We start from the raw sequence: 15,249 nt of genomic DNA, 5'->3' as shown, positions 1-15,249 counted from the left end.
TAATGTGATTTTTATTTTTATTATAAGTAAATCTCTAACAATGGATAACTTATTTATTAAATGTCCAAAATTGTTTTATTTTTATTTTTAAGATATATAAATATAAAATTAAAATATATTTTTAATAATCTAGAATAAACAGACTATAAAAGTGAATTAAATCAATCCTTTAATAATTTTTGTGGGTATAATTGTTTAATATGTTGTTTTATTGCACCATTCACTCTCCTCCAAATCTACTATATTTCTGCTCCAAACACAATGGAGAGGAAGTTGTCTAGTGCACAGTGCGACGCAGATTGAACCGAAATGAAAAGATGGCGTCGTCGGTTTTAAGCATAACCAGAAAGAGTTGCATAAGAAGAACACTGCACCATGTCTTTTTCTTCCGCAATTTCTCCAATTCAACTTCAACTTCAAATCCTCTTCTCCTCAAATTGCTTCACCTCCCTAATTCCCACATCAAAACCACGCTGGATCACGAATTTCCATCCCTTCCCACCTCACTACTTTCTTGGGAATGTCTCATTACCTCTCTATCCCCTTCTTCTTCTCTAAAACCTCGCATGGTAATCACTGCCATTCATCTTCTCATTAATATTATTCTTTTTTACTTTTATTTACCTAAATACCTCTCGAAATACCTACATTGTGAATTCACCTATATTTTAGTTTTCTAATATATATGTTATATCAACTTACCTAAATTTCAGATTTAATATTTATGTTGTAATCCTCTAGCCTTAAGTTTAAGGGTCAACAAAAGTTGATGTGATTTTTTATCAAATACATCCACTCTTTTGTTGACCTAAAATTGCTTATATTTAGAAGTTAATATGAATTTACAAAGCAAAGTTTGTTGCTAAGAGCAAGTTTGTATAGAAAAAGACAAAACTTAGGACGATTTGCTTTAGGTACTTTTCCGTATGGTTTTTAACCTAATCAACTATGATTTTATCAAATTCATAATTTTCTAGATGTGTTTTATGTTAAGAACTATACGAAAAAGCCCATAAAAAAATGCACCTATGTTTTTTCCATAGAAAAATGCCCACATGAGAACCTAGTTGATAGGTAGTCTATAAGTACTTAGGTTAGGCCTGCGCTGGTCCTTGTGGAGTTTGGACTTGGTGCGGTCACTGACGGCAGATATTCACGCACTGCGTGACCGTTCGATTGAGAACGGATGGTACAGATGTCATGCAGGTTTTGAGATAGTAGGGACCGTCCGTCGCGCAATTGGACAGTCATGCAATCACTGGTTGTGTGAATGCGTGCAGTTAGTGATTTTTGGGAACCGGATTCGTCCTCGTGAGCTGAGGGATCCAATTCATAAAATCTTTTATTTACGAAAGAAATGGAGCCAAAATAAAATTCTATTTGCCAAAAATGACTTTTGTGTACAATGTGGTTTTACATACCAATTATACTTCCTTGATTGCTTATAGAGATTGTGGTAATTCAATTTCTCAATTTTTTATTGAATGTTCAGGTTTTGGAATGGATTTTAGAGAAATTGCTAAAAGAAAATGTAAAAGACCACAGTCTCTTCTCTGAGCTCATCTTTCTATGTGGAAAGCTGAAGAATGTGCCACTAGGAATGCAGGTTTTCACTTCTATGGAGGCTATTGGAGTTAAACCAACATCACTGGTTTTCAATTCACTTATAAATGCATGTTTGTCTTCCCATGACATTGCTACAGCATATAGCTTATTTGAGATCATGGAGAATTCAGAGAGCTATAAACCTGATTTTCACACTTACAATAACTTCATTTCAGCATTTTCCAAGTCAGGGAATGTCGATGCCATGTTAGCTTGGTACTCAGCTAAGAAGGCTGCTGGACTTGGTTCTGATCTTCAAATGTTCGAATTTGTTATACTGGGCTGTGTTAATTCGAAAAACTTTGAGATTGCTGATAGAGTTTTTGAAGAAATGAAGGTTTCTGAAATTGTACCTAATGTAACCATACTGGAAAGTATGCTCAAAGGGATTTGCAAGCAAAAGAGCTTGTGTCGGGCTGAAAAGTTTTTTAAGTTTGCGCTTGATAACGAATGGCAAATCAGCGAAACCATGGCTGAGATGTTAGTAGCATTGTATCATGAACAAGGGCAAGTGGAAAAGATGGAGGAGCTACTCGAAACTATGACAAAGTATCCAATTGATTCCAGCGTCCTCGCACGTATGCATTGTGCGATTGTAAGGATGTATGCCGAGTTAGATAGATTTGATGAAGTAGAGCTATCTGTGGATCGGATGCTGAAACAAGGAGTGCCATTCACAAGTACAGATGATATTGAAAAGGTTATCTGTTCATACTTTAGGAGGGAAGCTTATGATAGGTTAGACATATTCTTGGAATGTATAAAGAAATGCTATGTACTTCCGAGATCGACTTATGATTTGTTGATGTCTGGATATAGAAGAGCAAACTTGCATCAAAAAGTTGATTCAATTTTGGCAGAGATGAAATCAGTGGGATTAGCATAACAGCTTATGTGATGATATAACAGCTGAAATCCATTCAACTGCTTAACTTCTACACCAGGCTGCAATCTAGTGTTGTTAGCAGTTAATGAGTTTACAGTCAAATGAATGTTAAAAGGCATGTCATTTGGCCACTTCTTTGTCTCTCTATCAAGCTAACAATGAGATTGAGGAAAGGTTAATTTGTTAAATTAAGTTTTCTGTATAGTTGATAACTTGATACAGTCCAGGCAATTTTCCCATGTGACTGAATTCAGGACGATGGTAGAGACATTTTTATGGCACAACTGAAATTGCGATAGAACCTTAATCCATATTTGTTGTATTTTTTTATAGGCGAACGTTCCTAAGTTAGATTATGTTAGTTTTCAGGATTGAACTTGGGTCCTCCTACTTAGATCTCATTCAATGTTCTTTAACTCATCAACTGAGCTGAGCTACCTCCGCTGAACTTCATATTTGTTGTATAACTTAACCATGTAGCTAGATGTTAGATATTCCATTAATAGTTCAAGAAAGTTGTACCAAAACTTTGATTTTTTTAGAAAATCAAAATGTAATTAATGATGTTTTTTTTATACTTTTTAAAATCAAAAAACATGCATTAAATTAATTTTGTTTTTACTTAATAAATGAAGGGTAAAAAAGACTGAATAAATTTAAATTTATTATTTCTTAATAAGTTTAATTGGAGTTTTAGTAATTCTATTTTTACATATTCACGAAATTAGTCCATCTATTTTAAAAGTCGTTAGTTTTGTTCTCTCACTCAGATTTTTGAACTAAAAAAATACGATTTGATATATTTTTAATGACGTGACATATAATTATATGATATATAATCATTTAAATGCATTAATTATTCATATGTTATTAATTAAATTAAAAATATGAAAAATTCTGAAATTGAAATCTAAATTATTACGCCGTTTTATTCTAATTTCATGTGTGTTAACCATTCTACATTGTCGTATCATATGTCACATTATTTAAATCATATCACGTTATCATTATTTAGTTAAAAAATTAGAGGGGACCAAAATTGTCGACTTTTAAAATAGGAGGAACAATTTCATAAATCGTTAAAAATAGAGGGACTAAAACTGCAATTAAGTCTTATTAATATATATCCAAATTTAAAAGGACCAAAGTTCAGATAATAAACAAGTATGTTTTTTTTCCACTTGACAATTTATTTAAATTTATTACCTCCTAGAGTTTTTTTTTTCTTTTGCAAGTAAGCGAACAAGCACAGTATGTCCAATGGCATTGTATCATGTTAAGCATCCGTCTTAATTCTGTTTTTGTATTTTCTTGTTTTGTTTAAGTCTTTAAATTCATCACAGACAGAGAGAGATCATCAAAGAAAGTCATGCTACTAAAGCAATTAATGTTCTTCACTGAAAAGACAAATTTTTCGGCCATTAGAACTTGTTTTGTTTGATTTGTTTCCATTCCTAGGTATATTAACTGCCATTTGTTGGATTACCATTGTTGAAACCTACTCTTGTGATGTGCTAAAACATGAATTGCTTAAATGAAAAAAAGTATTTCGTAAATGTCAATCTCTTACATAAATAAATGTTGGTTATTTTGAGGGATTAGCTTTTGTAATTATGTGGAATGATACCTTGATTTATCAAAAAAAAATTGAATAGCTTAGTTTTGTTCTACCGTGATCATTGATATAAACAAATCACTCACTTTCCTTGGTGTTGGTTGATGTAGAAGGCAATTTAGTTGTCAATATCAAGGTAGGAGTTAGTGTACAATTTTGGTTTTGTTTAGATCAATGTTTGGCACATATGATTCTGATTTTGTAAATTGATTTGTAGTTATTTCAAAATAAATTGGTTTTCCTTGTAAAATTTATCTGATTTTAGATTTTCATCACCTTATCATGTGAACATGGATAATAATCTCTTCATCGTACTTTTTTTAAATCGTACTTTTTTTTATTTGTAGACGAAATGTGAACTACTATACTCAAAAATAAAGGGGGGAAATTTGAATTCAAATCCAAATCGCAGCAAAAAAATATTCGATCTAATAATATCATCATTACCAATTGAACTAAAACTTCTGCAAAAAGCATAAAGAAAACCATGTAAATTTTCATTAAAAGGGGATTCATTCCCATCTTTTTCCTTTTTTTCATCTTAAAAAGGAATGATGTTTTTTTCAACCGCTGAAAATAACACCATTAAAAATCATTCATTTAATTTTTTATCCTTCCATGCAGAAATCATAACACATTCTGGCTTCTGCGCCATTAAGTTCAAGACTGTACGTGATTCTAACAAAAATTATCTCCAAGAATCCATGCATAAAGAACAATGCAGGGCAACACGAAAAAGTAGCAGAGCTCCCCAAAAAGAAATGAGGGAAGCAAACCAAACAAACCTTTTTGTTTAAGGAGTGATATATCAACACTACTTGTAATGGATACAAATCCTGCAGAAGATATTGATGCACACAAAAAGAGTAAAGGACTAGGGAATAATGAGCAATTGTAACTTTGATTTATTCAATGAAATAAAGGAGTCAACTTGTATTGAGGATGAAATCATTAACCATATCATGTGAGAATGCAATTCCATCACTTCCAGAATTAAAAATTCCGAAAGTCTAGAAAATGTTTGTATGCAATCTAATCTAGTCACTTGTTTTAAGAAACAAACTTCCACTGGAAAGGCAGTGAATCCATCGAGAGAGATTTGAAAGCACTTATCAAGCTCGGTTACTTCAGAGGTATAAACGACTTTATCCATTCTTTCCACGGTGCGTCCTGTTGTTGTTCAACCCAAGACAAGAAACAGCTATCCAACAAGCAGAAGAAGTTCACGTAAAGAAGCTGATACCTTACGGGTACATACCGAAAATTCGCAACTTGAACAACTGGCCATATGCCTCCTTCTAGAATCAAAGCGGGGAGAAAGTCTCGCTTCACGTCTTCTTTTATTTGAGGAACGCTCTTTCCGGTAGAAAAACCCATGTAAGTAAAAAACACAAGTAAATCTAACGGTCCAAAGAGAAATCCGTCGGCACCAACTTTGGCGGCAACGAAGGGGAAGGAATTGGGTTTAAGCATGAGTTTCAGTCTAATAAACCGATCCAAACCTTCATACCTGTAATGATTAACATATTTAGAACAGGGAGAATTGGTAGGTTGATTACAAAATAAATAGTACTTGCTAACATCTCTCCTGAAAAACAAACATTCTAAAAGGCGATGCTTTTTACCAGTAGTGGCCGACAGGGCCAACAAATCCTAATCCGAACAAGCTGGTCGTAGACACCCGTTTCCAGTTGATCTTGAATTCTTTGTTGTCATCCTGTGAGAGATTGTCATTAAACAAGAGAAATAAGATTACTAGTTGGAAGTTCTTACCAAGAATAAAGTGTCACATCATATACTAATATGCAAACTAAAAAAGTGCAATTAAATGTGTGTAATTGTATTACATTTATCAAAGTCATATAAAGAGCAAAGATACTACATATTAATCTACAATTGAGGATCTTAAATAAATAGTATTCAGTTGCATTTGTAAAATGTTCTTTTCCATGTCTCGCTATTTTGGAGGAATGAAGAAGTGAAATTTCCCAAGAGTATAGTCACCAATAAACCAAATGCTTTTATACAATTTTACAACACCAAAAATATTAAGAGCATTGAGTGTTTTGAATTGCAGTTATGGAGGTCTTCAAAGTCGTATTGAAACCGAAATTATGCAATCCAATGGGACTCACGATTCAAGATTCAGCAGAGCGAATAAGGATTCATGCTGAGATTCAAGTCCATGAGATCTGCACTGCGATGAGTATTGATTGTGTTTGATTTCGTTTCAATTTGAGATCCGAATCACACGAGTCATAAGATACTGATAACATGCATTGCATTGACAAAGTTTCCTTTTCCATACCCTTTTTTTATGGTTCAAGAACAAAACTAAAGATAGGTTTCCGAAACCGCATTGCTGCTGCAATTGTGGCTGTACCAGCAGCATTTGCTCAAATTTATTCCAAGACCTCTCCTTGGCATTCACAACCCCAAATTTTCGTCCTTTCAAATTTTGGGGATAGGGGTTCAAGGAGGGTGGTACTGGCACTACTTCTGGTGGGAGTATCCTTCCTTCATGAAAGGACCAAAAAAGAGATTGATCATTCCTGTATATTCCCTTTCCATTCCATAATCACTCAATCGCTTCCGTTCTCTATATTCTACAAAACATACCTTAAAAGAATGCTAAATAACATTTCATCGACTAAAATAACATGAATGATATAAGGGTTTAAAATGTAAATTAACAACTCCCCTCCATTAAAATCCCCACCCTCTCCTCAACAAAACAAGATAAATCCTATGAAGTACCAACACAAATAAGGACATCGGACACAACACTGCATTGACAAGTAGATACCAATAATAATTTAAAAAAGTATAAGTGATTGAATGTAACTATAAGTTTAGGTGTTGTGTCAAAAATGTGTGTCGAACATGGGACACTTTGACATCAAACACACTTTCAATCTGTCTGAAGTGTCGGTGCTACACAAGATATATCTCATCTTATTCTTTCCCCACCCTTCCCCTCCCCTCCAACAGAATCCCCTGGTCCCTCGTTTGAACCAAACAAACCCAAAGTTAATGTAGTTTAGTCAGTCTCTATGACCTACAAAACCTCATGCCCTAAAACGGCACTTGAAAACATAAACCATCATCACAATATTACACTGTGAAGGCTACAAGAAAACACCCACATTTTTATGTATCACCTCAAACCCTTTCACCACACATCCCCAACAACACAAATGCAAGTTAACATTTCAATTCAACAACAAAACAATCACCAATTAAACAATCACATGCAAAAAATAAACACACCCATTTTCCAAAAACAAAATATTTTTCAAAAGGGTAAATCTATCTATCTATCTATCAATCTATACCTCAGTTGTAGTACGAGTCTTAGCAGTGTAGTGAGTAACACACTGAGCAGCAATATCACCAGCACCCCAAATGATTCCAGAGCTAATAACCTGTGTCTTAACAGGATGAACAGCCAAACATTTTTGGTACCATCTCCACAACTTCAACATATCCAAAAATAATCAAATGAAATAATAACAAATTGGGTTTTTTTGTTGTTGATCATGGAATATCATAAAACCCCTTTTTCGTGGTTTACTCAAAAAAACCGCAGAAGGAACCAAAACAAAAAATATTGAACTTTATTTATGGAGAATGGCACTTTAGGTTTTCTATGGATTTATGTTTGTAATCGATATTCATTTGTGATTTTGTTCGAAGAAAGGAATAAATTTGAGTGTGAGAGAGGTGAAGGAGGAAGAATGAGAATTAGGAAGTTCAGGTTGACATTTCTTCCATTGATAGTGGTATTATCGGAAATGCACCGACTGGGAAGGGGTGAAAATGTAATTTTAATTAATCGGGGTTTTTCTAGACCTGGGCCTGGGTTTTGTTATCCCCACCCCTCTTTTTTAAGTTTCATTTCCCCTCTCCTATGATTTTATATATTTCGACAATAAACCGCTCATAAAAAGAAGAAGTCGTGGAAGTTAGCTTCAATTCATTTAAAAAAAAATATATGAATGTATGGAGAAATTTTACACAATAATGAAAGAAAATAGAAATGAGATGTGTGATTTATAATCACATTTGCACTCTTATATTTAGTGAGGTGTTTTTTACAAAAAAAAAAAAAAATTGTGAGTGGTCGCACAAAACTCAAAGTGAGCAATATCTTATAAATGTGGCATTGTGGACTTGAGATCATAACAATGACATTGTGTGTAGGAATCAAACTCACAAAGGTTTCTACCATGCATGGGACTGACCCTTTAGCCATATAGTCTTGTCTTGGTGATTGTTGTTTTACTACACCAAAATAGTCTAAATGTGATTTATAAACACTCACTCTCTTTTATCCACCAAGACACATTTTCACAAAGGACAAATTTTGTGTGAGGGTTCACACAAGACCTCAACACGGACAATATATTAGAAACACAGTGTTGCGAACTTAAGGTTGAAAAATTGACGTTTATCATGGATTCACGAATTTGAGTCACTATCATAGAAGGAGACCATTTTTATAATTTATTTTATCTTCTTCTTTTTCTAGTCTTGTTAGGGTTTTAATTTGGGGGAAAGTTAAAGAAGGAGAACGATATCAAAGAGAAAAAAGAAGACGCATAGAAGTAGCAAGGAACAATTTTTTGGCTATTTCAGTAGTATAATGAACACGACAAATTTTTTAATGGATTATGTTTAATAGGGTAACAAAAGAAAATGGTGAAGGTAAATTGAAAATCATTGAAATTGATACATAGTGAGACGGTGAAATTTAAAATATATTTATTTGATCATTACCTTCAAATTCATACATTCAAAGAAATAGTAATATGGGTTTGCATCTATCCACGTATGCAATGAAGTGTGTGCCAATGAGACACATGTCGTCACACATCATCAAGTTGAACTCTACTAATTGAATGAAATTGACCTTTATACTAACTTTATCGACATAGTCAAACACTATTTAGGTATTTAGAGCATTCACAATGAAAAATATTTTATTTATTTAGTACTAAATTAAAACAATGACTATTGGAAGACCATTTTTCTATATATTAGAAACTTGAACCTATATTTTTACGGAGTTTGTTAAAAATGTAACATCTTGGAATAAGTCTCACATTGTCCAATATGTAAAGAAAAAGGGAGACAAAAAATATATATAGTATTAATTTTTCGTTACAAAATGCACTAATCATATATTTACACTGATTTATATCCTTGTATTTGAGTGTTTGTAAAATGTAATTCATATATTTTTTTTAGAGAGTAAGTTTAATGAAGTCATATGAGTTTTTCAAAAAATTCTATAAAATATTTGTTTTTAATCATAGTATTATTTTTTGGTTGTTGTTAAATAACAAAGAAAAATATATTAAAGCTTTTCACATTTTGTTTTGGTTTAGTCTTGCGGTGTTTTTCAACACATTTGTCTCTTCATCTCATAATTTTTTTTAGATAAATAATCGTTTTAGTCTTAAAAATGTATGTAGAAACTATCAATAGTATACAATATTTTACTAATTGAAGTGATAAAGATAGTAGCTTGCAACATGTCCTATTCAACTTGTGTTTGATTTTTCTGCAATATTTTCAACATTTTATTTTTCAGCAACATTTCCATCTACCTTTTCAGCAACATCTTCAACATTCTCAATTACCTTTTTAGCAACAATTTCATCCACTTGTTCATCAACTATATTTGGTTTTGATATTGAGGGTTCAAAATAAACGTGAACTTCATAATTGTTGTCGCGAGCAGTGATGCACAAATCTAGAATATCAAACTCGGTCACCAAATTCTCAAAACTCCTTCTCACGAATCATCCAATATATTTTCTCAAAGCAAATATACATATTCAATTCCAACACCAAATCTTCAAGCACAAACTTATTAAAGACAATTAATTTCAACATCACCGCAACACACAAAATTCATCCTCTTCATACTCTATGTTACCATTATCATATGTTCTAAAACATCTACTTCATGCAAATATATATATATATTATTTAACTTTACTATTGTGTTAGTCTTTGTCAAATCAACTATATCCATAAAAGATATATAAAGACATATTATATATCATATTAGCTTCCACGTCACTGAGTTAACCGAATCAACAATCTACTTAATATCAAAAACTAAATTGATATAAGTTTTAATAATTCATCGGTTAATTTGAATTTTTTTACTAAATTAAGAACAAAGTGATTATATGTACTTTTTCAACGACTAAAATAATATTTAACTTTTTTATTTTATTACCTTGTCGCATGTTGTGTTTGTGATAATAAGATTGCTTTTATGTGGATATAATTAATGTGACAAATATCTTATCTTTTCTATATTTTTCCTCTGGACATCAAAACACACATGTCCTTAAACACTGCTACACTGCACAAATTGTAACCTACTCGTGTCGTGTCTTTCACGTTTGTGCCACTTCTTCCATTTTCAACACTTCCTCGATTCACAAGGTTTAAACTTTAAACTAATACTCACTATTTCTCTCTCTCTCTCTAATTTAATTTATTTAACCTTTGTTCAATTTAATTCAATACTCTGTGTTTCAGTTACACTATTGTTTTTATTTCTTGATGATATTCTGTGTTAAGGTTTTCATTTGTTCTATTTTTTTAGTGTTATTGTCTCTTGCATTTTGAATTCTATGTGTGTGTGTGAAGCCCCAAAATTATCTTAGCTTTAAAAATGAGAACTTTGTCATATGATGCTACTCGAATTCTAGAAATTAGGGTTATAAAAAAAGAAGTAGGATATGGTAGGAAGAAAGATGGTATTTATTTTTTCAAAAGGGTGGATTTTGTCATCAATCATGGCATTCTATTGCATTAAAATAATGTTTTTCTTTCCTACCATATTATGCTGCTATACTCATAAAAAGAATAGAAGATTATTCAAATCATTTTTTCTCATATTATCTTCAGTTCTTGTTAAAATGCCATAATTTCATGTACATAAGGACATTTCTATGTTACTCTTTTGCTTTTCACAATTGTAATAATGTGGCCTTCTAATGGTTTCATGTTTCATTGTCAGGTGATTGAGGTTAACAAATACCAATTTAAAGCTGAAGAATATGGTTAAACCTGATTATGATGACACTGTTTCTGGAACTAGCAGCAGAAACCAATTAAGAAATGCCAACATGAAGAAAGGAAAAGGACTATTTCAATCAAGAACTGATAAGGTTTAAAATTAACTTATGATAACGATCTTACGAGTGCTTTTATCTCACTGCTTCACTGATTTTTGTTCATGTTTTTCACTAGTTGGATATGATTCTGAGAGCTTCTAATTCTAAGTTGGCTATATGCGTGTGTGTATTCAATGTTGTATCTATTTTAGTAGATATTCTATTAATCATCATTATTATATTTGATTTAAAATTTTCTATACATTTGAGGCCTTTGGGATGATTTGGCTTTAGCAATGGATGGATGTCACTGACCTCATATATGATGTTGACAAAAACCTTATGATGTTGATTAATTCTTGGTAGCTTTTGGAAATTGCTACTTGCTAATAATGACTGTGCACCCATTGTGTTGGGTATGACTCATCGTGTAGTGATAAATGAGCAGGTCACTCGAGGGGGACAAGGCCCAAGTGTTTGGTGGTCGTCAACCGATACTGTTTAGGGATAATCTTGTAAACTGGATCGTAGTATTTTTTAAACACAAGCTGTAATCTATAACCCTAACCTTGAATAATAGAAAGGTACTTCAGCTGGTATGCAGTCGGAGATGTAGGCACAATTTGCCAAATTCTGTGATCAAATCACTGTGTTTTTTGTTATCGTATCTGTTTTCTTTTGAATTGGGGTTGCTATTCTAACACTTTGGCATATAATTTGATAGGGGAGTCATTCTGACAGCAACAATCAAATGAATGGAATTGCAAAGGATGATAATTCAGGAAGTCAACTGACCTGCACTTTCTGCATATGCAAAAAAAGTTGCCGAGTTGTACGGTCAAGATCAAAATTAATGAATATTCTGATTGAATGCGGAAAACCACAGGCAGCTAATGTGATTTTTGATAAATTGAGTGAAGAAGGGCACCAGCCATCTTTAATAACATACACATCCTTGCTAAAAGCCTTGACCATTCAGAGGTGCTTCAAATCTATACGTTCCATTGTCTCACAAGTGGAAGAAAAACAAATGAGTCCCGACTCAATATTTTATAATGCTGCTGTAAATGCGTTCGCTGAATCTGGAAACATGGAAGATGCAAACAAAACTGTTAAGAAAATGAAAGATAGTGGACTAACAGTTAGCACTGGCACTTATAACACATTGATAAAAGGGTATGGGATTGTAGGTAAGCCTGAAGAATCAATGAAGTTGCTAAAGCTTATGTCAACAAATGGAAATTCGAAACCAGATCTCAGGACATACAATATGCTTATCAGAGCATTGTGTAAATCGGGGAACATGTCTGAGGCATGGAATATGGTGTGTAATATGTCTGCTTCTGGAATGCTACCTGATGCTTTTACTTTTAACACTGTGGCAATGGCTTATGCTAATAATAGTGAGACTTCTGAGGCTGAAGCAATGGTTTTAGAGATGCAGAGGAAAGGTTTCGAACCAAATGCAAGAACTTTCACTGGTGTTATAACTGGATATTGTAAAGAACGTAAAATTAAGGAAGCCCTACAGTTCATATACAGAATAAAGGATTTGGGGATGCGGCCAAATCTTATTATGTTTAATGCACTGGTTAATGGTTTTGTGGATAAGATGGATAGAGATGGTGTTGACGAGGTAATCTTGAACCTATGCTTGTCGGTCTATATTTTCACTTGTTAAACTTGCTTTGAATCTGTTTATGACCGAATGAACTGTTGATTATTGGTTGTAATTTTAGATGCACTCAACATAGAATCAGTTGGACCTCTTAACTTCATACCCTCTCACATTTATATTATTATCAATATACAGTAAAGCAGAAAGCAATGGTGAAAGAAAATTACCAATAGCAATGTTATATTCGAATGTTGTCAAGTACTACTCTATATGTAGAACTCTTCTGAAATTTACCACTTGCATGCTTTTTATACATATTTCCAGTTATAAACATGTCTCCATCTTCGTAGTCCTGTTGCATTGCTTCTTGATTAAACAGTTTTAGGATTATATGTGATTAGATTTGTCATTTTTGTAACCATCTACAGAACAATAAGTAGTTTGGATTTATTTCTCAATGTATTTGGTTTCTAAATCTTCCGAAGTAAAGTCACCACTCTTTTAATATGCTTGATGTAGTGGATATAGTTGATATGTATGCAATCCATCTTATTGCTAGATGCAGAGGAAGACCTAAAGAAACTATTAAGAAAGACCTTGATATTAATGAGTTAGATATACTTTATGATAGAATATTACGGCGTCATCAGATCCATGTAGCCAACCCCTACTTAGTAAAATAAGGCTTGATTGTTGTTGATGTTTGCATTCGAACTTGTAACAATTGGTGACCATCCTTCTGTATATAGGTGCTGAGGTTGATGGAAGAATTTCAAATCGAACCAGATGTGGTAACATACAGCACTATAATGAATGCATGGAGCCAAGCTGGATTTCTGGAGAAATGCAAGGAAATCTACAATAACATGTTGAAATCTGGTGTAATGCCAGATGTGCATACTTACAGTATTCTCGCTAAAGGTTACGTGCGAGCACAAGAAACACAAAAAGCCGAAGAACTGCTTAATGACATGATTGTATCACGTGTCCATCCGAACGTTGTTATATTTACAAATGTCATAAGTGGATGGGGCAGTGCTGGCAGAATGGACAATGCTATGAAGGTCTTCGACAAGATGTGTGAATTAGGGGTTTCTCCAAATGTAAAGACTTTTGAGGCACTTATCTGGGGATATGCAGAATCAAAACAGCCATGGAAATCCGAAGAAATACTCCAATTAATGGAAGATTTTCATGTTCAACCTGAGAAGTCCACAATTTCGCTTGTTTCGAAAGCTTGGCGTTTATCTGGATTAACCAAAGAGTCAAATACTTTACCGAGAACTTCAAGAACCAATCAAATGATCAATTTTATAGAGGAAGATGAAAGTACAGCTACAAGCTCAGAGATATTTTACCAAAAGCCACACAGTGCTTCTTTAAGTAGTCTCTTGCAGCCTCCGTCGGTAGGTTCGACTTATAAAAAAGGTACAAGTTTAGCAGCTAGAAGAAATACATTGATCACAAATAAATTCAAGTGTCATTCTCAAGTTTGTAGATTTGGTGAAGGGTTTTCCATCATGTGTTACAAACAGTTTCAAGGTCAGCAGCATGGTACATACCAACTTGCAAATTCATGTTCATCTGTATTTCTAAACTAAAAGGGTTTGAGAGGTGAAGTGTGGAATCACTTTTTGATGTAGCTCAACGAAAACTTTTCATGTTTTATAAAACCTAAGTACTCCTTACATTTTCACGTCATCAAATATTTAAAAGACTTGTATGTTATTCTTTGCAACTTTCAATATCTCTAGCTGTTACATTCCTGTTTTTCTTTCTTTGTTATTGAAGACAAGCCTTAGTCTCAGTGACAATCCAATACTAAATTTTTAAGCATTCAAAATTGGTACTATCACTAAACAAAAAATGGACTTATTAAAAGAGATTTTGTACAATGGTCTTACTATTTTTGAAGCATACTTTTAGAATACTTTAAAATATAAGGAATATGTAATAAAAATTCATATTTACTAAAGTTAATTCGCATGGTAGGTTTAAAAAGTTTTTTTTAATGAACTTATAGAATGATTTTTTTTTAGTTAAATGGACTTCTAAAAAAATCTTAACATTAATTCTGGTTTTATTGACCTAAATATATTCTTTAACATGAGAGGAGTAATGTTTTTTTGGACGAATCTGAGAGTATCTCTGCCAAAAAAATTGATGATTAATTTTTTTTAGATAAAAAATTTTAATTAAAAGGTTCACATTTTTTAACAAATGTTCTTCAATACAACGTTCAAATATTAAACTTTTAATTTGATGAGATTATTTACGAAACACACTACAAACATAGAGTGTTCATGGGTTGGATAACACAATCAAATCGGTAAAACCGATCCGGATTAATTCAGAAAAATAGTTTGGATTGGGTGATTGAGTG

General features: G+C 32.8%; 3 protein-coding genes across 3 annotated transcripts; 2 read left to right on the top strand and 1 right to left on the bottom strand.

The window, feature by feature from the left end:
• The first annotated feature begins 204 nt into the window (after positions 1-204).
• On the top strand, positions 205-2,821 carry LOC101500852 (uncharacterized). The gene is made up of 2 exons (XM_004498482.4): positions 205-569; positions 1,493-2,821. The coding sequence occupies exons 1-2, from the start codon at positions 318-320 to the stop codon at positions 2,489-2,491; spliced, it is 1,251 nt and encodes a 416-aa protein (XP_004498539.1). The 5' UTR covers positions 205-317; the 3' UTR covers positions 2,492-2,821.
• Positions 2,822-4,988: 2,167 nt separating this feature from the next.
• LOC101500537 (uncharacterized) lies at positions 4,989-7,822 on the bottom strand. The gene is made up of 3 exons (XM_004498481.4): positions 7,442-7,822; positions 5,732-5,823; positions 4,989-5,616 (listed from the first exon to the last, which is right to left on the bottom strand). Exons 1-3 carry the CDS (start codon positions 7,589-7,591, stop codon positions 5,229-5,231), a joined length of 630 nt encoding a protein of 209 aa, XP_004498538.1. The 5' UTR covers positions 7,592-7,822; the 3' UTR covers positions 4,989-5,228.
• A 2,590-nt stretch (positions 7,823-10,412) lies between these two features.
• LOC101499995 (uncharacterized) lies at positions 10,413-14,611 on the top strand. Its single transcript, XM_004498480.4, has 4 exons — positions 10,413-10,571; positions 11,152-11,302; positions 11,973-12,884; positions 13,616-14,611. Exons 2-4 carry the CDS (start codon positions 11,192-11,194, stop codon positions 14,465-14,467), a joined length of 1,875 nt encoding a protein of 624 aa, XP_004498537.1. The 5' UTR covers positions 10,413-10,571; positions 11,152-11,191; the 3' UTR covers positions 14,468-14,611.
• Positions 14,612-15,249: the final 638 nt, after the last annotated feature.

The sequence above is a fragment of the Cicer arietinum genome, chromosome 4, assembly GCF_000331145.2.
Source record: "Cicer arietinum cultivar CDC Frontier isolate Library 1 chromosome 4, Cicar.CDCFrontier_v2.0, whole genome shotgun sequence".
Lineage (NCBI taxonomy): Eukaryota > Viridiplantae > Streptophyta > Magnoliopsida > Fabales > Fabaceae > Cicer > Cicer arietinum.
Note: the sequence above shows the minus strand (reverse complement) of the source record. Positions and strands in the feature narration are given on the sequence as shown.

Bases quoted from the DNA above. Each gene is read 5' to 3' on its own strand.
- LOC101500852 (XM_004498482.4), top strand. From the start codon at position 318: ATGGCGTCGTCGGTTTTAAGCATAACCAGAAAGAGTTGCATAAGAAGA. The intron at 570-1,492 runs GTAATCACTGCC...TTGAATGTTCAG, and splicing joins CTTCTCTAAAACCTCGCATG to GTTTTGGAATGGATTTTAGA.
- LOC101500537 (XM_004498481.4), bottom strand. From the start codon at position 7,591: ATGTTGAAGTTGTGGAGATGGTACCAAAAATGTTTGGCTGTTCATCCT. The intron at 5,824-7,441 runs GTATAGATTGAT...AATCTCTCACAG, and splicing joins AGACTCGTACTACAACTGAG to GATGACAACAAAGAATTCAA. The intron at 5,617-5,731 runs GTAAAAAGCATC...TAATCATTACAG, and splicing joins GGCCCTGTCGGCCACTACTG to GTATGAAGGTTTGGATCGGT.
- LOC101499995 (XM_004498480.4), top strand. From the start codon at position 11,192: ATGGTTAAACCTGATTATGATGACACTGTTTCTGGAACTAGCAGCAGA. The intron at 11,303-11,972 runs GTTTAAAATTAA...ATAATTTGATAG, and splicing joins TTCAATCAAGAACTGATAAG to GGGAGTCATTCTGACAGCAA. The intron at 12,885-13,615 runs GTAATCTTGAAC...TTCTGTATATAG, and splicing joins ATAGAGATGGTGTTGACGAG to GTGCTGAGGTTGATGGAAGA.